General features: G+C 41.0%; 2 protein-coding genes across 8 annotated transcripts; both read right to left on the bottom strand.

Moving 5' to 3' along the window:
• Positions 1–2,959: 2,959 nt before the first annotated feature.
• Positions 2,960–21,627, bottom strand: LOC115014953 (signal-regulatory protein beta-2-like). 4 transcript variants are annotated; one of them, XM_029442110.1, is made up of 7 exons: positions 21,564–21,627; positions 21,093–21,422; positions 20,493–20,843; positions 20,247–20,369; positions 20,051–20,076; positions 19,834–19,953; positions 10,556–11,053 (listed from the first exon to the last, which is right to left on the bottom strand). In XM_029442110.1, the coding sequence occupies exons 1-7, from the start codon at positions 21,604–21,606 to the stop codon at positions 11,051–11,053; spliced, it is 996 nt and encodes a 331-aa protein (XP_029297970.1). In that variant the 5' UTR covers positions 21,607–21,627; the 3' UTR covers positions 10,556–11,050. The 4 variants fall into 4 exon arrangements, with proteins under 4 accessions (XP_029297969.1, XP_029297970.1, XP_029297967.1 ...); XM_029442107.1 differs by having other exon boundaries at positions 20,051–20,072; XM_029442108.1 differs by having other exon boundaries at positions 20,051–20,072; positions 20,247–20,366.
• On the bottom strand, positions 10,556–18,134 carry LOC115014954 (signal-regulatory protein beta-2-like). 4 transcript variants are annotated; one of them, XM_029442113.1, is made up of 6 exons: positions 18,029–18,134; positions 12,310–12,432; positions 11,710–12,060; positions 11,464–11,586; positions 11,275–11,327; positions 10,556–11,177 (listed from the first exon to the last, which is right to left on the bottom strand). In XM_029442113.1, the coding sequence occupies exons 1-6, from the start codon at positions 18,054–18,056 to the stop codon at positions 11,046–11,048; spliced, it is 810 nt and encodes a 269-aa protein (XP_029297973.1). In that variant the 5' UTR covers positions 18,057–18,134; the 3' UTR covers positions 10,556–11,045. The 4 variants fall into 4 exon arrangements, with proteins under 4 accessions (XP_029297973.1, XP_029297971.1, XP_029297972.1 ...); XM_029442111.1 differs by lacking the exon at positions 18,029–18,134 and adding an exon at positions 12,781–12,844 and having other exon boundaries at positions 12,310–12,639; XM_029442112.1 differs by lacking the exon at positions 18,029–18,134 and adding an exon at positions 12,781–12,844 and having other exon boundaries at positions 11,464–11,583; positions 12,310–12,639.
• Positions 21,628–24,354: the final 2,727 nt, after the last annotated feature.

The raw sequence follows: 24,354 nt of genomic DNA, 5'->3' as shown, positions 1-24,354 counted from the left end.
TCTTGCCCCTGCTTACCTCTGCTTGCATCTTTCTGCTAATATTAATTAAATTTTCACGGATATGCCCCGCTGCACAGACTGACGTGGACATCTACAGAAGATTGCAGTACTTCAGGCAAAGATATTTCATCTAGAAGAGAGGGATACAACAATACAATGGACCCCAAAGGTGAAGCTACAGCTTGCCCCGGAGAACAGTCATGTAAATCACGTCTGGAATAAGCGTGGCGCAGGACTTAAAGCCACCCCTAACAAACTAGAAGAAACCGACTTGACAGAAAGAGACTGGCCCCCGCTGCCATCATGCCGGCAACGGCTCACATCAACCCCCGCTACGCAACCGTGGATTGCAGCAGTGAACACGGCAAGGAATGCCCCGCCGCCACTGATGTCTCTACAGCTGGAAAACAGATTCCTACCGCTACAAACCAAGTCTGGATCCAACTCACCACCAGATGGTGATCAGTTGACAGCTCCGTCCCTCTCTTCACCCAAGTGTCCAAAACATGCGGCCTCAGATTAGATGATACAATCACAAAATCGATCCTTGACCTTTGGCCTAGGGTGCTCTGGTACCACGTACACTTATGAGCATCCTTATGTTCGCACATGGTGTTGTTATGGCCATTCCATGACTAGCACAGAAGTCCAACAACAAACGACAGTTCAGGTTTAGGTCAGGGAGGCCGTTCCTCCCAATCACGCCTCTCCAGCTGTCTCCATCGTTTCCCTCGTGTGCGTTAAAGTCTCCCAGCAGAACTACGGAGTCCCCTACTGGAGCTCCATACAGGACTTCATTCAGGGTCTCCAAGAAGGCAAAATACTCTGAACTGCTGTTTGGTGCATAGGCACAGACAAATATCAGAGTTCCCCCCATAACCCGTAGGCGTATTGAGGCTACCCTCTCGTCCACCAGGGTGAACTCCAATTTAGCGGCGCTCAGCCGGGGACTTGTGAGTATCCCCACACCCGCCCGTCACCTCACACTTTGGGCAACTCCAGAGAAGAATAGAGTCCAACCCCTATCCAGGATTACAGTTCCAGAACAAAGACTGTGCGTAGAGGTAAGCCCCACCAGATCCAATTGGTATGGCTCCACCTCCCGAAAGAATTCCAGCTCCTTCCCCCACAGAGAGGCGATGTTCCACGTCCCCAGAGCCAGCCTCTGCTGCCCGGGTCTGGTCCGTCGAGGTCCCTGACCATCACTGCCACCCGTGTTACAGCGTATCCGACCCCAGCATTTTTTCCCATGAGTGATGGGCCCACAGGATGGATGAATGGGAGGCACCACGTAGCTTTTTCGGACTGTGCTGTGTTTTGTGGATCTGGAGAAGGCATATGACCGGGTCCCCCGGGTGATACTGTGGGAGGTGCTGCGGGAGTATGGGGTGGGGTGGGGGGGGGGGATGGGGTCACTTCTGAGGGCCATCCAATCTCTGTACACCCAAAGCGAGAGTTGTGTCCAGATACTCGGCAGAAAATCGGGACTCGTTCCCAGTGGATGTTGGCCTCTGCCAGGGTTGCGCTTTATAACCAATCATGTTTGTGATATTCATGGACAGGATATTGAGTTGTAGTCGTGGAGGAGAGGGGTTGAAGTTCGGTGGCCTGAGGATCTCATCGCTGCTCTTTGCAGATGATATGGCCCTGATGGCATCATTGGTCTGTGACCTTCAGCAATCACTGGATCGGTTCGCAGCCGAGTGTGAAGCGTTTGGGTTGGGTTTTATGACACTGTTCTGCGGTTTGGTGCTTTTCATTGGTAGTTGCTTTCAAATGTGGGAGGTGCTTAACATTTTCTTTTCTGGACTGCAGTTTGGCAGATAATCGACAAAAAGGTTTGACAGCCTCACTAAAGTCTGCTCCAATGCGCATCACTTGGCGCATTAATCGACTGGCAGCCTGTCCACATATATGATAAAGAAATCTTTACGTTTGAACTAAAGTTTATCTGTGATATATTGCAGATGCATATAGTTGTAGATGGTTGCCTCTTTAAAAACACACAAGTGACATTATTTGTACTTTGACTCATTTCCTTTCTTGCAACTTTACCCTCACTGAAAGTCCTTTTGAAGCCCATAGTCAGGTCTGTTCTGAGTAAACAGCCTTGATGTTTGGTCAAGGGAGGAAGAAATGGCCCACCGCAGCCTGTCAGTTAGTGAACCTGTTGCTTGTGGCTTTGCTTGTTCTCATGATAGACATGCAATGGCTTATACAAAGTGCTATAAGACTAGAAAGATGGAGGGCATTATTATATTTAATAGTCTTTTCATATTGTTTATTTTTAACCTGTTTTTTGTACAAAGTTGTGGTGGACAAATACACAGCAGTTCACTGCAACTAACTGGGGACGTTGCAGTTCATGTTCGGCATCTCAACAGCTGAGCCCCCTCCATGTATTTCTCATGTCACTGTACCCAATTTCACTACAATCCATCCAGAACACATTTCACACGAAACCAAATTTCAACGTGCCAATTGCGGGAGATGAAAAGTTGGGGGATCAAAAAGACTTATTAGGATACATCCTCCGGAAACCTTTCATGGCAATCCATCCAACATTTGTTGAGATAGTTCAGTCAGGATCAAAGTGGTGGTTTGATTGACAGAGCCAGGCCACTATTGTGGGTGAAATACACGTTTTACACAATGCTGTCGGCTGGAATTAATGTTGATGGTCGAATCGGTAACATATTGTGTATTTCAAAATATAATCCAATAAAATCCAATAAAATCTAATTTGCAAAAGGCTTCACCTCCGTCTGCCTCAGAACCTCAAAATGGTTAAAATTAATGGATTTGAAGTGTGGTAAGAGATCGGCATGTGCAAGCACAAGTAAGAAAAATAAATATGAAATGATTATTATGTATATTTTAGCCTCCTGGGTTATTGATTTAAAAGTATTGTATTTGGTTTTTCTGTGTTATGAACATAAAAAACAACAACATATCAAGGTCACTTTCATATACTTTCATTTTAATTCCATAAAAATCTGCCTTCATAAAATCAGAGACAAAACAAAACTTTTGAAAAACCCTGAACATGGTGCACCGTAGCTTTGCATAGATACATATAGGAGAAGTTAACAGGCTTAAAACTACATTTCAGACAAAAGAGACGGATCGTAAACGACTCAACCCTCCAACTTTAAATGAAAAAAATGCACAAAAATGTAACAAGAAATAATAGATATGAGACGCTGTAGAATATCACCTTAAAAATCCACTAAAACTATTCCACAGTGCGTCATGATACTCCATGCCCTTCTGTCATACAATGCAAACAGATTGAACAAAACATAATGTCAAAGTTAAACATTCAAAATGTTTAAAGTTATCCAAATAAAAGTTTTTTTTAGCAATATCAGAAATGAAGCAGCATATTTACAACAGTGTGTCAGACAAAAATGATATTAGCTTTAATAAGCAAATCCAGTAGATTTTGATTATTTCACTAACGCCCTGACATCGGTGTAGATCGTCTCTCTCTCTGCCGCTTCTTCATTCCTTCTCTCTGCTTTGCCAGTTTTCCTCTTGTTGAAGGTTGGGGCAGAATAAAATAATGTTTCCTCATCTCTCTGAGAATTATATGGAGAAATGTTTTAAGACGACAGACCTTAATATTTACATATTTAGAGAACTTTTGAAGCGTCATCTTTTCTTTATAGACCATACCTGCTGACTTTGCTGATCACCGCTGGCTGGTGCAGCATTTGTTTGCGGAGCAGCTGTATTATAAAAAAAAACATAATTTTGAGATAAAAGATGTCATAGGTTAATTTACACTAATCAGTTATGTAAATACTAGAAAGTTAGTTTTTGAAAAATACTGTTTATAGATTAATGTATGAGAAACTTATTTTACCGTTGCAACAATCACAAGTTTTCTTCTTGATGGTATACATATTGACGATTAGACTTATAGCCAAAGCAGCGCATAACAGAAACAGAACTGTGTTGGCCTTCTCCAAATCCCACATGTTGACTGCTAAAACAATATGAAAAGGATCAAATATGAAAGTTAACCAATACTTTGACATTATCACAATGCATGAGGAACACATATTTTGAGTGATTATTAATGATTAATATTTAAGTGTTCTGCAGTTACCTTCAATTTCCAGTTCTGTACCATCTCCAAAAAATATCTCCCCGCATGTGGCCACAGCACAGTAATAAGTCCCGGCATCAGAGGAGCTGACGTTTTTAGAGAAGTTGTAGATACATTTCTGTGGAGCGTGAGCCTCAGGACTCTTCTCACATCCATCACCACTGTTTCCATGAGCGTAAATGACTTTAGGATGAGATTCATCTGATCCAGATCTGAACCAGAACACACTGTGTTGTCCTTCACACAGTCTTGTTCTCAGAGTCAGAGAGGACTGAACACTGCAGAGTCACTGAGTCTCCTGGACGGACTGGATCAGATGGAAGGTCTTGAATGATGGCAGTGATATCAAGTCCTGGGAAATACAAATGCATGAATAAAGGATAATAAAATTCAGGAATGTAAACGTTTGTTTGCTGTAGTTTATTTCAGAAATCATATAATAGCAAAGGGACAGTGCAGATGAAAGACAAGAATACAATAAGTTGTTTAACATATTAAATTAAAGAGGCAAACACGTATTGTACACATATGTATAATATATATAATAAATGTGAACCATCGGACAGTTATAACAATAACATCTAGTATAAAGTACATATACCTTTAATTCTCAGAAATGTTCCTTTCAAAAATGTCATATCAAGTAAGTCTACTTTTAAACAGTAGTAAACTCCAGTATCGCTTGGCTCTGTTTTATTTATCTGCAGAAGAAATGTTTCAGGCCCTTGTTTTGTTACAGTGCGAGGAGTCATGTGAACAACATTATATTCAAATTGATGCGTTCCCTTGAAGGTTTCAGGAAAGTTTCCAGAAACAAGCCTAATCCAAAAGAAGTATTTTGTTTGCGAATTTTTCTGGCGGGGACATGTCAAAGTCACATCATCTCCAACACCAACAGTCTTTGTGTCAAAGATCGGATCGTGTGCGCATCCTGAAAAATATAAAGAAACACAGATGAGTGATTAAAGATACATTAAGAATAATATATGCCCTGCTAACTGTACATGATAATCACATGGCAATGTATTAAATACACATCTGGAGTAAATTTGACATTTCTACATATACTTACGCCCCGCTCTGAGCATCAGCAGTAAATAAAATATGATCATCATCTTCTTGTTAATCCACTTGTATCTGCAGTTAAATTAGATCGTATTAGAAGAGGATTCGGCTTAATGTACTCATATGAAGTGGGAGGGAACTACTATCTGTAAACACAACAGATGATTTGATTCGTTGTGAACTACATTCATCAAAAACAATCTTGTTTTCCTTTACCTTTTCACAATGTATACATGGACTTTATTCATGTTGTGAGATATTGCCTCTTTCTAGTTTGAGCGTAAACACAATAGATGATTTGATCTTAATGTGAACAGTCAAATACAAACTAAAAAACAAAGAGACAATCTGACAAAATACATTTGTGTGTTCTACATCTTTAGTATTTGCTTGTGAATGTAGTCTGATTTCAAGAAATCCTGAAATAGATAATAAACAATGATAAAAGTCAGGATTAATATTTCAACATGCTACATCAGGGGTCGGGAACCTATGGCTCGCGAGCCATATATGGCTCTTTCGATGACGCGATATGGCTCGCAGACAATTTTGAGCTGACATTTTTTAACATGATTAACAAGTAATAAACAATTACACTGTGCCATTTTAAAGTAAAACATTTAGCAGCGGATTTGTTTTTAGTTCTCCCCTCTCCTTTCCTCCGCTCTGTCTCAGGCTGCACAGCGCACACACTTACACACGTGTGTGTGTATGTGTGTATAGGTGTGTGTGTGTGTGTGTGTGTGTGTGTGTGTGTGTGTGTGTGTGTGTGTGTGCGTGTGTATAGGTGTGTGTATAGGTGTGTGTGTGTGTGTGTGTGTGTGTGTGTGTGTATAGGTGTGTGTGTGTGTGTGTGTATATGTGTGTGTATAGGTGTGTGTATAGGTGTGTGTGTGTGTATAGGTGTGTGTGTAGGTGTGGGTGTAGGGGTGTAGGGGGCCCCGCCCGTCGCGAAACTGAGCAGAGGAGAAACTGCGCAAAGCAAGCAGTAGACGGGGGGGGGGGGGGGGGGGGACGGGGGGTCAAACTCATTCACAGAGGGCCAACATTAAAAACTGGGACTACGTCGAGGGCCAAACACGGTCCACATTTATTGAACAGGATACACATAAAGTGCAAAAAGATATGGAACATATTTAAGTCAACTGCAGACGGATTGCTGAGCAGTTCAGTTTTCATTTCTGAGATTCTTCCTCAAATGTCTTTCCCCGTGGTTGTGCCATGCATTGATTTAATTACCAAAACCGGCGGGCCAGTTATGACAGACATATGATATTTTCTCGCTGGTCGGATATAATTGCCTTGAGTTTGACACCCGTGCAGAAAACACAGAAACGTGCTCACATATGAGATAAATAACGTAAGCGTTTAGTTTATTTAATAAAAGAGCACCTGTTCAATGAAACACTCATACCTCTATTAGTACTCGGAGACGTGTTATATTAAAAAATGCACACGTAAAGTTGCATTCAAATTTATATGGCTCTCAAGGAAATACATAAAAAAAATGTTTGTCTTTTATGGCTCTCCCAGCCAAAAAGGTTCCCGACCCCTGTGCTACATGATTGGCACACAGCTTCCTCCCCAGGTATTGAACGTTGCATTTATGTTGAATGCTTTAGCAATGATTTCATTTGATCAAAACACACTGTTTCTGATCGACTCACTCGTTCACAATACTGAACAAACTACATAGTCGGTAACAACAAATCTTTCAACTGAACTTGGACGAAATTATTTGAAACAGCAAACTGATTTGTGAGTTCCACCTCCAGCTGAAAACAGCGGCCTGCTGCGTCTATAAAAAACTCTGATTAGAGCAGTGAGAGTGAAACAAAACACTAAATTTGTGTGCGGTAAAATCTAATCTAAGTTACTAAAACACTGTGTAGAGCCGAGGAGGACTGCAGGGTCAGGTGTTGATTCTCTGTGGTTTTGTTTTAACACACACATCTCACAAACAGGTAGTAGCCCGGTTTTCACCCAGATGTAGTGAACATTTTTACCAAATTTTCACTGCCATTATACGATAGTTAGGAGTTGGTTCATCGAGATAAGCAATATGTGGCGCCAATTCACCAATGGGAAAACGATTATGCCATTGCAGAAGACTGTTAGTCGAATCTCAAACAGTGAAAAACAATGTACGTCATCTTTTATTTGTAAAATCTGTTTACATTGCCCTTGTTTCTGCTCATTTTGCTTATTGATACCAACGTTTCCACCTTAGCTAAGCGTAAAAACTGTTTTGTGATATTTCAAGATTTTTTCAAATGTTCAGCGTTTCCACTCAGGTTTCTTTAAAGCGCAAATTGAAAATGGGGATAAAAACAGGTGGATGAAACGCACCTAGCAGGAAAAACACTTCCTGCTTTCTTACTGTGCGAACGCTTCTCTGCTAGCTCTTGCCCCTGCTTACCTCTGCTTGCATCTTTCTGCTAATATTAATTAAATTTTCACGGATATGCCCCCCTGCACAGACTGACGTGGACATCTACAGAAGATTGCAGTACTTCAGGCAAAGATATTTCATCTAGAAGAGAGGGATACAACAATACAATGGACCCCAAAGGTGAAGCTACAGCTTGCCCCGGAGAACAGTCATGTAAATCACGTCTGGAATAAGCGTGGCGCAGGACTTAAAGCCACCCCTAACAAACTATAAGAACCCAACTTGACAGAAAGAGACTGGCCCCCGCTGCCATCATGCCGGCAACGGCTCACATCAACCCCCGCTACGCAACCGTGGATTGCAGCAGTGAACACGGCAAGGAATGCCCCGCCGCCACTGATGTCTCTACAGCTGGAAAACAGATTCCTACCGCTACAAACCAAGTCTGGATCCAACTCACCACCAGATGGTGATCAGTTGACAGCTCCGTCCCTCTCTTCACCCAAGTGTCCAAAACATGCGGCCTCAGATTAGATGATACAATCACAAAATCGATCATTGACCTTTGGCCTAGGGTGCTCTGGTACCACATACAAGTGTATGTGGTACCAGCATCCTATGCATCCTTATGTTCGAACATGGTGTTGTTATGGCCATTCCATGACTAGCACAGAAGTCCAACAACAAACGACGGTTCAGGTTTAGGTCAGGGAGGCCGTTCCTCCCAATCACGCCTCTCCAGCTGTCTCCATCGTTTCCCTCGTGTGCGTTAAAGTCTCCCAGCAGAACTACGGAGCCCCCTACTGGAGCTCCATACAGGACTTCATTCAGGGTCTCCAAGAAGGCCAAATACTCTGAACTGCTGTTTGGTGCATAGGCACAGACAAATATCAGAGTTCCCCCATAACCCGTAGGCGTATTGAGGCTACCCTCTCGTCCACCAGGGTGAACTCCAATTTAGCGGCGCTCAGCCGGGGACTTGTGAGTATCCCCACACCCGCCCGACACCTCACACTTTGGGCAACTCCAGAGAAGAATAGAGTCCAACCCCTATCCAGGATTACAGTTCCAGAACAAAGACTGTGCGTAGAGGTAAGCCCCACCAGATCCAATTGGTATGGCTCCACCTCCCGAAAGAATTCCAGCTCCTTCCCCCACAGAGAGGCGATGTTCCACGTCCCCAGAGCCAGCCTCTGCTGCCCGGGTCTGGTCCGTCGAGGTCCCTGACCATCACTGCCACCCGTGTTACAGCGTATCCGACCCCAGCATTTTTTCCCATGAGTGATGGGCCCACAGGATGGATGGATGGGAGGCACCATGTAGCTTTTTCGGACTGTGCTGTGTTTTGTGGATCTGGAGAAGGCATATGACCGGGTCCCCCGGGTGATACTGTGGGAGGTGCTGCGGGAGTATGGGGTGGGGGGGGGGGGGATGGGGTCACTTCTGAGGGCCATCCAATCTCTGTACACCCAAAGCGAGAGTTGTGTCCAGATACTCGGCAGAAAGTCGGGACTCGTTCCCAGTGGATGTTGGCCTCTGCCAGGGTTGCGCTTTATAACCAATCATGTTTGTGATATTCATGGACAGGATATTGAGTTGTAGTCGTGGAGGAGAGGGGTTGAAGTTCGGTGGCCTGAGGATCTCATCGCTGCTCTTTGCAGATGATATGGCCCTGATGGCATCATTGGTCTGTGACCTTCAGCAATCACTGGATCGGTTCGCAGCCGAGTGTGAAGCGTTTGGGTTGGGTTTTATGACACTGTTCTGCGGTTTGGTGCTTTTCATTGGTAGTTGCTTTCAAATGTGGGAGGTGCTTAACATTTTCTTTTCTGGACTGCAGTTTGGCAGATAATCGACAAAAAGGTTTGACAGCCTCACTAAAGTCTGCTCCAATGCGCATCACTTGGCGCATTAATCGACTGGCAGCCTGTCCACATATATGATAAAGAAATCTTTACGTTTGAACTAAAGTTTATCTGTGATATATTGCAGATGCATATAGTTGTAGATGGTTGCCTCTTTAAAAACACACAAGTGACATTATTTGTACTTTGACTCATTTCCTTTCTTGCAACTTTACCCTCACTGAAAGTCCTTTTGAAGCCCATAGTCAGGTCTGTTCTGAGTAAACAGCCTTGATGTTTGGTCAAGGGAGGAAGAAATGGCCCACCGCAGCCTGTCAGTCAGTGAACCTGTTGCTTGTGGCTTTGCTTGTTCTCATGATAGACATGCAATGGCTTATACAAAGTGCTATAAGACTAGAAAGATGGAGGGCATTATTATATTTAATAGTCTTTTCATATTGTTTATTTTTAACCTGTTTTTTGTACAAAGTTGTGGTGGACAAATACACAGCAGTTCACTGCAACTAACTGGGGACGTTGCAGTTCATGTTCGGCATCTCAACAGCTGAGCCCCCTCCATGTATTTCTCATGTCACTGTACCCAATTTCACTACAATCCATCCAGAACACATTTCACACGAAACCAAATTTCAACGTGCCAATTGCGGGAGATGAAAAGTTGGGGGATCAAAAAGACTTATTAGGATACATCCTCCGGAAACCTTTCATGGCAATCCATCCAACATTTGTTGAGATAGTTCAGTCAGGATCAAAGTGGTGGTTTGATTGACAGAGCCAGGCCACTATTGTGGGTGAAATACACATTTTACACAATGCTGTCGGCTGGAATTAATGTTGATGGTCGAATCGGTAACATATTGTGTATTTCAAAATATAATCCAATAAAATCCAATAAAATCTAATTTGCAAAAGGCTTCATCTCCGTCTGCCTCAGAACCTCAAAATGGTTAAAATTAATGGATTTGAAGTGTGGTAAGAGATCGGCATGTGCAAGCACAAGTAAGAAAAATAAATATGAAATGATTATTATGTATATTTTAGCCTCCTGGGTTATTGATTTAAAAGTATTGTATTTGGTTTTTCTGTGTTATGAACATAAAAAACAACAACATATCAATGTCACTTTCATATACTTTCATTTTAATTCCATAAAAATCTGCCTTCATAAAATCAGAGACAAAACAAAACTTTTGAAAAACCCTGAACATGGTGCACCGTAGCTTTGCATAGATACATATAGGAGAAGTTAACAGGCTTAAAACTACATTTCAGACAAAAGAGACGGATCGTAAACGACTCAACCCTCCAACTTTAAATGAAAAAAATGCACAAAAATGTAACAAGAAATAATAGATATGAGACGCTGTAGAATATCACCTTAAAAATCCACTAAAACTATTCCACAGTGCGTCATGATACTCCATGCCCTTCTGTCATACAATGCAAACAGATTGAACAAAACATAATGTCAAAGTTAAACATTCAAAATGTTTAAAGTTATCCAAATAAAAGTTTTTTTTAGCAATATCAGAAATGAAGCAGCATATTTACAACAGTGTGTCAGACAAAAATGATATTAGCTTTAATAAGCAAATCCAGTAGATTTTGATTATTTCACTAACGCCCTGACATCGGTGTAGATCGTCTCTCTCTCTGCCGCTTCTTCATTCCTTCTCTCTGCTTTGCCAGTTTTCCTCTTGTTGAAGGTTGGGGCAGAATAAAATAATTTTTCCTCATCTCTCTGAGAATTATATGGAGAAATGTTTTAAGACGACAGACCTTAATATTTACATATTTAGAGAACTTTTGAAGCGTCATCTTTTCTTTATAGACCATACCTGCTGACTTTGCTGATCACCGCTGGCTGGTGCAGCATTTGTTTGCGGAGCAGCTGTATTATAAAAAAAACATAATTTTGAGATAAAAGATGTCATAGGTTAATTTACACTAATCAGTTATGTAAATACTAGAAAGTTAGTTTTTGAAAAATACTGTTTATAGATTAATGTATGAGAAACTTATTTTACCGTTGCAACAATCACAAGTTTTCTTCTTGATGGTATACATATGGACGATCAGACTTATAGCCAAAGCAGCGCATAACAGAAACAGAACTGTGTTGGCCTTCTCCAAATCCCACATGTTGACTGCTAAAACAATATGAAAAGGATCAAATATGAAAGTTAACCAATACTTTGACATTATCACAATGCATGAGGAACACATATTTTGAGTGATTATTAATGATTAATATTTAAGTGTTCTGCAGTTACCTTCAATTTCCAGTTCTGTACCATCTCCAAAAAATATCTCCCCGCATGTGGCCACAGCACAGTAATAAGTCCCGGCATCAGAGGAGCTGACGTTTTTAGAGAAGTTGTAGATACATTTCTGTGGAGCGTGAGCCTCAGGACTCTTCTCACATCCATCACCACTGTTTCCATGAGCGTAAATGACTTTAGGATGAGATTCATCTGATCCAGATCTGAACCAGAACACACTGTGTTGTCCTTCACACGTCTTGTTCTCAGAGTCAGAGAGGACTGAACACTGCAGAGTCACTGAGTCTCCTGGACGGACTGGATCAGATGGAAGGTCTTGAATGATGGCAGTGATATCAAGTCCTGGGAAATACAAATGCATGAATAAAGGATAATAAAATTCAGGAATGTAAACGTTTGTTTGCTGTAGTTTATTTCAGAAATCATATAATAGCAAAGGGACAGTGCAGATGAAAGACAAGAATACAATAAGTTGTTTAACATATTAAATTAAAGAGGCAAACACGTATTGTACACATATGTATAATATATATAATAAATGTGAACCATCGGACAGTTATAACAATAACATCTAGTATAAAGTACATATACCTTTAATTCTCAGAAATGTTCCTTTCAAAAATGTCATATCAAGTAAGTCTACTTTTAAACAGTAGTAAACTCCAGTATCGCTTGGCTCTGTTTTATTTATCTGCAGAAGAAATGTTTCAGGCCCTTGTTTTGTTACAGTGCGAGGAGTCATGTGAACAACATTATATTCAAATTGATGCGTTCCCTTGAAGGTTTCAGGAAAGTTTCCAGAAACAAGCCTAATCCAAAAGAAGTATTTTGTTTGCGAATTTTTCTGGCGGGGACATGTCAAAGTCACATCATCTCCAACACCAACAGTCTTTGTGTCAAAGATCGGATCGTGTGCGCATCCTGAAAAATATAAAGAAACACAGATGAGTGATTAAAGATACATTAAGAATAATATATGCCCTGCTAACTGTACATGATAATCACATGGCAATGTATTAAATACACATCTGGAGTAAATTTGACATTTCTACATATACTTACGCCCCGCTCTGAGCATCAGCAGTAAATAAAATATGATCATCATCTTCTTGTTAATCCACTTGTATCTGCAGTTAAATTAGATCGTATTAGAAGAGGATTCGGCTTAATGTACTCATATGAAGTGGGAGGGAACTACTATCTGTAAACACAACAGATGATTTGATTCGTTGTGAACTACATTCATCAAAAACAATCTTGTTTTCCTTTACCTTTTCACAATGTATACATGGACTTTATTCATGTTGTGAGATATTGCCTCTTTCTAGTTTGAGCGTAAACACAATAGATGATTTGATCTTAATGTGAACAGTCAAATACAAACTAAAAAACAAAGAGACAATCTGACAAAATACATTTGTGTGTTCTACATCTTTAGTATTTGCTTGTGAATGTAGTCTGATTTCAAGAAATCCTGAAATAGATAATAAACAATGATAAAAGTCAGGATTAATATTTCAACATGCTACATCAGGGGTCGGGAACCTATGGCTCGCGAGCCATATATGGCTCTTTCGATGACGCGATATGGCTCGCAGACAATTTTGAGCTGACATTTTTTAACATGATTAACAAGTAATAAACAATTATACTGTGTCATTTTAAAGTAAAACATTTAGCAGCGGATTTGTTTTTAGTTCTCCCCTCTCCTTTCCTCCGCTCTGTCTCAGGCTGCACAGCGCACACACTTACACACGTGTGTGTGTATGTGTGTATAGGTGTGTGTGTGTGTGTGTGTGTGTGTGTGTGTGTGTGCGTGTGTATAGGTGTGTGTATAGGTGTGTGTGTGTGTGTGTGTGTGTGTGTGTGTGTGTGTATAGGTGTGTGTGTGTGTGTGTGTATATGTGTGTGTATAGGTGTGTGTATAGGTGTGTGTGTGTGTATAGGTGTGTGTGTAGGTGTGGGTGTAGGGGTGTAGGGGGCCCCGCCCGTCGCGAAACTGAGCAGAGGAGAAACTGCGCAAAGCAAGCAGTAGACGGGGGGGGGGGGGGGGGGGGGGGGGGGGGGTCAAACTCATTCACAGAGGGCCAACATTAAAAACTGGGACTACGTCGAGGGCCAAACACGGTCCACATTTATTGAACAGGATACACATAAAGTGCAAAAAGATATGGAACATATTTAAGTCAACTGCAGACGGATTGCTGAGCAGTTCAGTTTTCATTTCTGAGATTCTTCCTCAAATGTCTTTCCCCGTGGTTGTGCCATGCATTGATTTAATTACCAAAACCGGCGGGCCAGTTATGACAGACATATGATATTTTCTCGCTGGTCGGATATAATTGCCTTGAGTTTGACACCCGTGCAGAAAACACAGAAACGTGCTCATATATGAGATAAATAACGTAAGCGTTTAGTTTATTTAATAAAAGAGCACCTGTTCAATGAAACACTCATACCTCTATTAGTACTCGGAGACGTGTTATATTAAAAAATGCACACGTAAAGTTGCATTCAAATTTATATGGCTCTCAAGGAAATACATAAAAAAAATGTTTGTCTTTTATGGCTCTCCCAGCCAAAAAGGTTCCCGACCCCTGTGCTACATGATTGGCACACAGCTTCCTCCCCAGGTATTGAACGTTGCATTTATGTTGAATGCTTTAGCAATGATTTCATTTGATCAAAACACACTGTTTCTGATCGGCTCACTCGTTCACTTTGAGTTTTGTTTACGCAAATGAGAAGTGCGCCTATAAATACAATTTATTATTATTATTATTATTATTATTATTATTATTATTATTATTATTATTCACAATACTGAACAAACTACATAGTCGGTAACAACAAATCTTTCGACTGAACTTGGACAAAAATGTTCAAAACAGAAAACTGATATATGAGTTCCACCTCGGGCTGAAAACAACGGCCTACTGCATCTGTAAACCTGTAAACGACTCTGACTTTTGTTTTAACACACACATCTCACAAACAGGTAGTAGCCCGGTTTTCACCCAGATGTAGTGAACATTTTTACCAAATTTTCACTGCCTTTATACGATAATTAGGAGTTGGTTCATCGAGATAAGCAGTATGTGGCGCCAATTCACCAATTGGAAAACGATTATGCCATTGCAGAAGACTGTTAGTCGAATCTCAAACGGTGGTAAACAATGTACGTCATCTTTTATTTGCAAAATCTGTTTACATTGCCCTTGTTTCTGCTCATTTCGCTTTTTTATACCAACGTTTCCACCTTAGCTAAGCGTAGAAACTGTTTTGTGATATTTCAAGATTATTTCAAATGTTCAGCGTTTCCACTCATGTTGAAAATTGAAAATGTGCATAAAAACTGGTGGATGAAACGCATCTAATCGTCAGATCCATTCTTGATATGAAAATATTAAATACCCTTGATCCAACTCACCACCAGATGGTGATCAGATGAAAGCTTCGCCCCTCTCTTCACCCGAGTGTTCAAAACATGCGGCCTCAGATTAGATGATACGATCACAAAATCGATCATTGACCTTTGGCCTATGGTGCTCTGGTACCACGTACACTTATGAGCATTCTTATGTTCGAACATGGTGTTCGTTATGGCCATTCCATGACTAGCACAGAAGTCCAACAACAAACGACCGTTCAGGTTTACAACAGGGAGGCCGTTCCTCCCAATCACGCCTCTCCAGCTGTCTCCATCCTTTCCCACATGCGCGTTAAAGTGTCCCAGCAGAACTACGGAGTCCCCTACCAGAGCTCCATAAAGGACTTCATTCAGGGTCTCCCAGAAGGCCAAATATTCCGAACTGCTGTTAGGTGCATAGGCACAGACAACAATCAGAGTCCCCCCCCCATAACCCGTAGGCGTATTGATGCGACCCTCTCGTCCAACGGGGTGAACTCCAACGTAGCGGCGCTGAGCCAGAGACTTGTGAGTATCCCCACACCCGCCCGACACCTCACACCTTGGGCAACTCCAGAGAAGAATAGCGTCCAACCCCGATCCAGGATTACAGTTCCAGAACCAAGACTGTGCGTAGAGGTAAGCCCCACCAGATCCAACTGGTAACACTCCACCTCCCGAAAGAGGAAAGAGTTCCGGCTCCTTCCCCCACAGAGAGGTGATGTTCCACATCCCCAGAGCCAGCCTCTGCTGCCCGGGTCTGGTCCGTCGAGGTCCCTGACCGTCACTGCCACCCGTGTGACACCGCACCCGACCCCAGCGTTTTTTCCAAAGAGTGATGGGCCCAAAGGATGGATGAATGGGAGGCCCCACATAGCCTCTTTGGACTGTGCTGTGTTTTGTGGATCTGGAGAAGGCGTATGACCGAGTCCCCCGGGTGACACTGTGGCAAGTGCTGCGGGAGTATGGGGTTGGGGGTCCCTTCTGAGGGCCCTCCAATCCCTGTACACCCAAAGCGAGAGTTGTGTCCAGGTACTCAGCAGTAAGTCGGACTCGTTCCCAGTGGATGTTGGAATCCGCCAGGGCTGCGCTTTATCACCAACACTGTTTGTGATATTCATAGCCGGATATCGAGGCGTAGTTGTGGAGGAGAAGGGTTGAAGTTTGGTGGCCTGAGGATCTCATCGCTGCTCTTTGCAGATGATTGGGTCCTGATGGCATCATCGATCTGTGACCTTCAGCAAGAACTGGATCAGATCACAACCGAATCTGAGGAAACCGCTGGATTGCCTACTCCGGCTAGGAAATGAGTCCTTACCCCAAGCGAAGGAGTTCAAGTACCTCAGGGTCTTGTTCGCGAGTGAGGGGACGATGGAGTGAAATTGGCCAGAGAATCGGCGCAGCGGGGGCGGTATTGCATTCGCTTTACGACACCGTTGTGACGAAAAGAGAGCTGAGCCAGAAGGTAAGGCTCTGGATCAACCGGAAGATCTTCGTTCCTACCCTCACCTAAGGTCATGAAGGATGGGTCATGACCGAAAGAACGAGATCGCGGATCCATACATCCGGATGGATGGCGTTTGATTGGTGTATATTTTAAAATGTATTTGTTACAGAAAGATGAAGGATCCGTCTATAGGTGAATATAAATGGAGCCAACCAATACATACTTTCCAATGATGACCCTGTAGAAGCAGACAGAGAGGGGGAGGGCTGTTACGCAATAATACCTCTATACCTCATGGAGAGAAAGGCAGGAACAGAAACTTAAACTTTGTTTAATTAAAAGCTTTCTACAGTGGATAACCTCACAATAACAGGAACACCTGTTGCAGTCAAAGTCTGGCATCAAAAGTATAACCAAAAACAAGAGTGGGTTTCTAGCACAAGGTTTCTAGAGAATGAAAACAGAAAAACTGCCATAACATTCAGCAGACTGCTGAGGTGTGGTTTGTGGCCTCATAAGGGTCAACATTATTGACCACAAGCCGAAACACAAAGGTTTGACAATGAAGTTTTTACAGAACTAATGATCCATTTGCTGCCTTCTTGCTTTCAGCCACTGATCCCCATATGTTTTTTGTCTGCAGTTGGGTTTTGCTACTTTTTTCCATTGTGATGCTATCTGACTGAATGTTAAGATATTGTATCTTAATGAGACCTTTTTGGTTAAATAAAGTTTAAAAATAAATTCAAATCAATGATTTCCCGACACAATGCTGTGTCCAGCCCCTGCACACATACTGTTATACACATAACAGTTAAATATACTATGTAGGAAAAAGTAATAACTGTAAAATGTAATTTTAAACAAAAGCCCTGCAGTGCATACGTTCATGTACTTTGATACTGCTTTGTACCATCTGCCTTTTCTTTGTGTGCACAGCAATGCTTGCATCTGACACACAGACAGAAGCAGATAGACATGCATTCACCGTCACCTCTGACAAACAAATGATGCATGGAAACTTGAGCATTGTTGTGGTTGGGCTTCAAACTAAGATGCCAAAAAAAAGGGGCTTTTTTACTCTCACTCTCTATTCTGGCCTAAGGAAGCTGGGCGTGCACTGCTGATTTAAAAAGATGTTTTTTATGACACTGTTCTGCGGTTTGGTGCTTTTCATTGGTAGTTGCTTTCAAATGTGGGAGGTGCTTAACATTTTCTGGTCCTCCCTCTTTTCTGGACTGCAGTTTGGCAGATAATCGACAAAATGGTTTGACAGCCTCACTAAAGTCTGCTCCAATGCGCATCACTTGGCGCATTAATCGACTGGCAGCCTGTCCACATATATGATAAAGAAATCTTTACGTTTGAACTAAAGTGTATCTGTGATATATTGCAGATGCATATAGTTGTAGATGGTTGTAGATGGTTGCCTTTTTAAAAACGCACAACTGGCCCTTGTTTTGTTGCAGTGCGAGGAGTCATGTGAACAACATTATATTCAAATTGATACGTTCCCTTGAAGGTTTCAGGAAAGTTTCCAGAAACAAGCCTAATCCAAAAGAAGTATTTTGTTTGCAAAGTTTTCTGGCGGGGACATGTCAAAGTCACATCATCTCCAACACCAACAGTCTTTGTGTCAAAGATCGGATCGTGTGCGCATCCTGAAAAATGCTCTGCTCCAATGCGCATCACTTGGCGCACTAATCGACTGGCAGCCTGTCCACATATATGATAAAGAAATCTTTACGTTTGAACTAAAGTGTATCTGTGATATATTGCAGATGCATATAGTTGTAGATGGTTGCCTTTTTAAAAACGCACAACTGACATTATTTGTACTTTGACTCATTTCCTTTCTTGCAACTTTACCCTCACTGAAAGCCATTTTGAAGCCCATAGTCAGGTCTGTTCTGAGTAAACAGCCTTGATGTTTGGTCAAGGGAGGAAAAAATGGCCCACCGCAGCCTGTCAGTCAGTGAACCTGTTGCTTGTGGCTTTGCTTTTTCTCATGATAGACATGCAATGGCTAATACAAAGTGCTATAAGACTAGAAAGATGGAGGGCATTATTATATTTAATAGTCTTTTCATATTGTTTATTTTTAACCTGTTTGTTGTACAACGTTGTGGTGGACAAATACACAGCAGTTCACTGCAACTAACTGGAGACGTTGCAGTTCATGTTCGGCATCTCAACAGCTGAGCCCCCTCCATGTATTTCCTATGTCACTGTGTACCAATCTCACTACAATCCATCCTGAACACATTTCACACAAAACCAAATTTCAACGTGCCGATGAAAAGTTGGGGGATCAAAAAGACATATTAGGATACATCCTCCGGAAACCTTTTATGGCAATCCATCACAACATTTATTGAGATGTTATCAGTCAGGATCAAAGTGGTGGTTTGATTGACAGAGCCAAGCCACTATTGTGGGTGAAATACACATTTTACACAATGCTGTCGGCCTGAGTTAATGTTGATGGTCGAATCGGTAACATATTGTGTATTTCAAAATATAATCCAATAAAATCCAATAAAATCCAATAAAATTCAATAAAATCTAATTTGCGAAAGGCTTCACCTCCGTCTGCCTCAGAACCTCAAAATGGTTAAAATTAATGGATTTGAAGTGTGGTAAGAGATCGGCATGTGCAAGCACAAGTAAGAAAAATAAATATGAAATGATTATTATGTATATTTTAGCCTCCTGGGTTATTGATTTAAAAGTATTGTATTTGTTTTTTCTGTGTTATCAACATAAAAAAACAACAACATATCAAGGTCACTTTCATATACTTTCATTTTAATTCCATAAAAATCTGCCTTCATAAAATCAGAGACAAAACAAAACTTTTGAAAAACCCTGAACATGGTGCACCGTAGCTTTGCATAGATACATATAGGAGAAGTTAACAGGCTTAAAACTACATTTCAGACAAAAGAGACGGATCGTAAACGACTCAACTTTGAATGAAAAAAATGCACAAAAATGTAACAAGAAATAATAGATATGAGACGCTGTAGAATATCACCTTAAAAATCCACTAAAACTATTCCACAGTGCGTCATGATACTCCATGCCCTTCTGTCATACAATGCAAACAGATTGAACAAAACATAATGTCAAAGTTAAACATTCAAAATGTTTAAAGTTATCCAAATAAAAGTTTTTTTTAGCAATATCAGAAGTGAAGCAGACAAAAATGATATTAGCTTTGATAAGCAAATCCAGTAGATTTTGATTATTTCACTAACGCCCTGACATCGGTGTAGATCGTCTCTCTCTCTGCCGCTTCTTCATTCCTTCTCTCTGCTTTGCCAGTTTTCCTCTTGTTGAAGGTTGGGGCAGAATAAAATAATGTTTCCTCATCTCTCTGAGAATTATATGGAGAAATGTTTTAAGACGACAGACCTTAATATTTACATATTTAGAGAACTTTTGAAGCGTCATCTTTTCTTTATAGACCATACCTGCTGACTTTGCTGATCACCGCTGGCTGGTGCAGCATTTGTTTGCGGAGCAACATCAGTTGTATTATAAAAAAAAACATAATTTTGAGATAAAAGATGTCATAGGTTAATTTACACTAATCAGTTATGTAAATACTAGAAAGTTAGTTTTTGAAAAATACTGTTTATAGATTAATGTATGAGAAACTTATTTTACCGTTGCAACAATCACAAGTTTTCTTCTTGATGGTATACATATGGACGATTAGACTTATAGCCAAAGCAGCGCATAACAGAAACAGAACTGTGTTGGCCTTCTCCAAATCCCACATGTTGACTGCTAAAACAATATGAAAAGGATCAAATATGAAAGTTAACCAATACTTTGACATTATCACAATGCATGAGGAACACATATTTTGAGTGATTATTAATGATTAATATTTAAGTGTTCTGCAGTTACCTTCAATTTCCAGTTTTGCCCGATCTCCAAAAAATATCTCCCCGCATGTGGCCACAGCACAGTAATAAGTCCCGGCATCAGAGGAGCTGACGTTTTTAGAGAAGTTGTAGATACATTTCTGTGGAGCGTGAGCCTCAGGACTCTTCTCACATCCATCACCACTGTTTCCATGAGCGTAAATGACTTTAGGATGAGATTCATCTGATCCAGATCTGAACCAGAACACACTGTGTTGTCCTTCACACATCTTGGTCTCAGAGTCAGAGAGGACTGAACACTGCAGAGTCACTGAGTCTCCTGGACGGACTGGATCAGATGGAAGGTCTTGAATGGTGGCAGTGATATCAGGTTCTGGGAAATACAAATGCATGAATAAAGGATAATAAAATTCAGGAATGTAAACGTTTGTTTGCTGTAGTTTATTTCAGAAATCATATAATAGCAAAGGGACAGTGCAGATGAAAGACAAGAATACAATAAGTTGGTTAACATATTAAATTAAAGAGGCAAACACGTATTGTACACATATGTGTAATATATATAATAAATGTGAACCATCGGACAGTTATAACAATAACATCTAGTATAAAGTACATATACCTTTAATTCTCAGAAATGTTCCTTTCAAAAATGTCATATCAAGTAAGTCTACTTCTATACAGTAGTAAACTCCAGTATCGCTTGGCTCTGTTTTATTTATCTGCAGAAGAAATGTTTCAGGCCCTTGTTTTGTTGCAGTGCGAGGAGTCATGTGAACAACATTATATTCAAATTGATGCGTTCCCTTGAAGGTTTCAGGAAAGTTTCCAGAAACAAGCCTAATCCAAAAGAAGTATTCTGTTTGCGAATTTTTCTGGCGGGGACATGTCAAAGTCACATCATCTCCAACACCAACAGTCTTTGTGTCAAAGATCGGATCGTGTGCGCATCCTGAAAAATATAAAGAAACACAGATGAGTGATTAAAGATACATTAAGAATAATATATGCCCTGCTAACTGTACATGATAATCACATGGCAATGTATTAAATACACATCTGGAGTAAATTTGACATTTCTACATATACTTACGCCCCGCTCTGAGCATCAGCAGTAAATAAAATATGATCATCATCTTCTTGTTAATCCACTTGTATCTGCAGTTAAATTAGATCGTATTAGAAGAGGATTCGGCTTAATGTACTCATATGAAGTGGGAGGGAACTATTTCAGAGCAAGCTGATTGGCCTCTCCTTATGTTAGTATTTGGCTGTGCCACCACAGTGGAAATAATATCAACCATCTTTCCAACCTAAACACATGAAACAACACCAACAGCACGCTTCTGTTTCATGGTGGGTTTCTGTAACTGACACGGAGAGTAAACACAACAGATGATTTGATTCGTTGTGAACTACATTCATCAAAAACAATCTTGTTTTCCTTTACCTTTTCACAATGTATACATGGACTTTATTCATGTTGTGAGATATTGCCTCTTTCTAGTTTGAGCGTAAACACAATAGATGATTTGATCTTAATGTGAACAGTCAAATACAAACTAAAAAACAAAGAGACAATCTGACAAAATACATTTGTGTGTTCTACATCTTTAGTATTTGCTTGTGAATGTAGTCTGATTTCAAGAAATCCTGAAATAGATAATAAACAATGATAAAAGTCAGGATTAATATTTCAACATGCTACATCAGGGGTCGGGAACCTATGGCTCGCGAGCCATATATGGCTCTTTCGATGACGCGATATGGCTCGCAGACAATTTTGAGCTGACATTTTTTAACATGATTAACAAGTAATAAACAATTACACTGTGCCATTTTAAAGTAAAACATTTAGCAGCGGATTTGTTTTTAGTTCTCCCCTCTCCTTTCCTCCGCTCTGTCTCAGGCTGCACAGCGCACACACTTACACACGTGTGTGTGTATGTGTGTATAGGTGTGTGTGTGTGTGTGTGTGTGTGTATAGGTGTGTGTATAGGTGTGTGTGTGTGTGTGTGTGTGTATAGGTGTGTGTGTGTGTGTGTGTGTGTGTGTATATGTGTGTGTATAGGTGTGTGTATAGGTGTGTGTGTGTGTATAGGTGTGTGTGTAGGTGTGGGTGTAGGGGTGTAGGGGGCAGAGCCCCGCCCGTCGCGAAACTGAGCAGAGGAGAAACTGCGCAAAGCAAGCAGTAGACGGGGGGGGGGGTCAAACTCATTCACAGAGGGCCAACATTAAAAACTGGGACTACGTCGAGGGCCAAACACGGTCCACATTTATTGAACAGGATACACATAAAGTGCAAAAAGATATGGAACATATTTAAGTCAACTGCAGACGGATTGCTGAGCAGTTCAGTTTTCATTTCTGAGATTCATCCTCAAATGTCTTTCCCCGTGGTTGTGCCATGCATTGATTTAATTACCAAAACCGGCGGGCCAGTTATGACAGACATATGATATTTTCTCGCTGGTCGGATATAATTGCCTTGAGTTTGACACCCGTGCAGAAAACACAGAAACGTGCTCATATATGAGATAAATAACGTAAGCGTTTAGTTTATTTAATAAAAGAGCACCTGTTCAATGAAACACTCATACCTCTATTAGTACTCGGAGACGTGTTATATTAAAAAATGCACACGTAAAGTTGCATTCAAATTTATATGGCTCTCAAGGAAATACATAAAAAAAATGTTTGTCTTTTATGGCTCTCCCAGCCAAAAAGGTTCCCGACCCCTGTGCTTCATGATTGGCACACAGCTTCCTCCCCAGGTATTGAACGTTGCATTTATGTTGAATGCTTTAGCAATGATTTCATTTGATCAAAACACACTGTTTCTGATCGACTCACTCGTTCACAATACTGAACAAACTACATAGTCGGTAACAACAAATCTTTCAACTGAACTTGGACGAAATTATTTGAAACAGCAAACTGATTTGTGAGTTCCACCTCCAGCTGAAAACAGCGGCCTGCTGCGTCTATAAACGACTCTGATTAGAGCAGTGAGAGTGAAACAAAACACTAAATTTGTGTGCGGTAAAATCTAATCTAAGTTACTAAAACACTGTGTAGAGCCGAGGAGGACTGCAGGGTCAGGTGTTGATTCTCTGTGGTTTTGTTTTAACACACACATCTCACAAACAGGTAGTAGCCCGGTTTTCACCCAGATGTAGTGAACATTTTTACCAAATTTTCACTGCCATTATACGATAGTTAGGAGTTGGTTCATCGAGATAAGCAATATGTGGCGCCAATTCACCAATGGGAAAACGATTATGCCATTGCAGAAGACTGTTAGTCGAATCTCAAACAGTGAAAAACAATGTACGTCATCTTTTATTTGTAAAATCTGTTTACATTGCCCTTGTTTCTGCTCATTTTGCTTATTGATACCAACGTTTCCACCTTAGCTAAGCGTAAAAACTGTTTTGTGATATTTCAAGATTTTTTCAAATGTTCAGCGTTTCCACTCAGGTTTTTTTAAAGCGCAAATTGAAAATGGGGATAAAAACAGGTGGATGAAACGCACCTAGCAGGAAAAACACTTCCTGCTTTCTTACTGTGCGAACGCTTCTCTGCTAGCTCTTGCCCCTGCTTACCTCTGCTTGCATCTTTCTGCTAATATTAATTAAATTTTCACGGATATGCCCCCCTGCACAGACTGACGTGGACATCTACAGAAGATTGCAGTACTTCAGGCAAAGATATTTCATCTAGAAGAGAGGGATACAACAATACAATGGACCCCAAAGGTGAAGCTACAGCTTGCCCCGGAGAACAGTCATGTAAATCACATCTGGAATAAGCGTGGCGCAGGACTTAAAGCCACCCCTAACAAACTATAAGAACCCAACTTGACAGAAAGAGACTGGCCCCCG

Source organism: Cottoperca gobio, chromosome 10 (genome assembly GCF_900634415.1).
Source record: "Cottoperca gobio chromosome 10, fCotGob3.1, whole genome shotgun sequence".
NCBI classification, from domain to species: Eukaryota; Metazoa; Chordata; class Actinopteri; order Perciformes; family Bovichtidae; genus Cottoperca; species Cottoperca gobio.
Note: the sequence above shows the minus strand (reverse complement) of the source record. Positions and strands in the feature narration are given on the sequence as shown.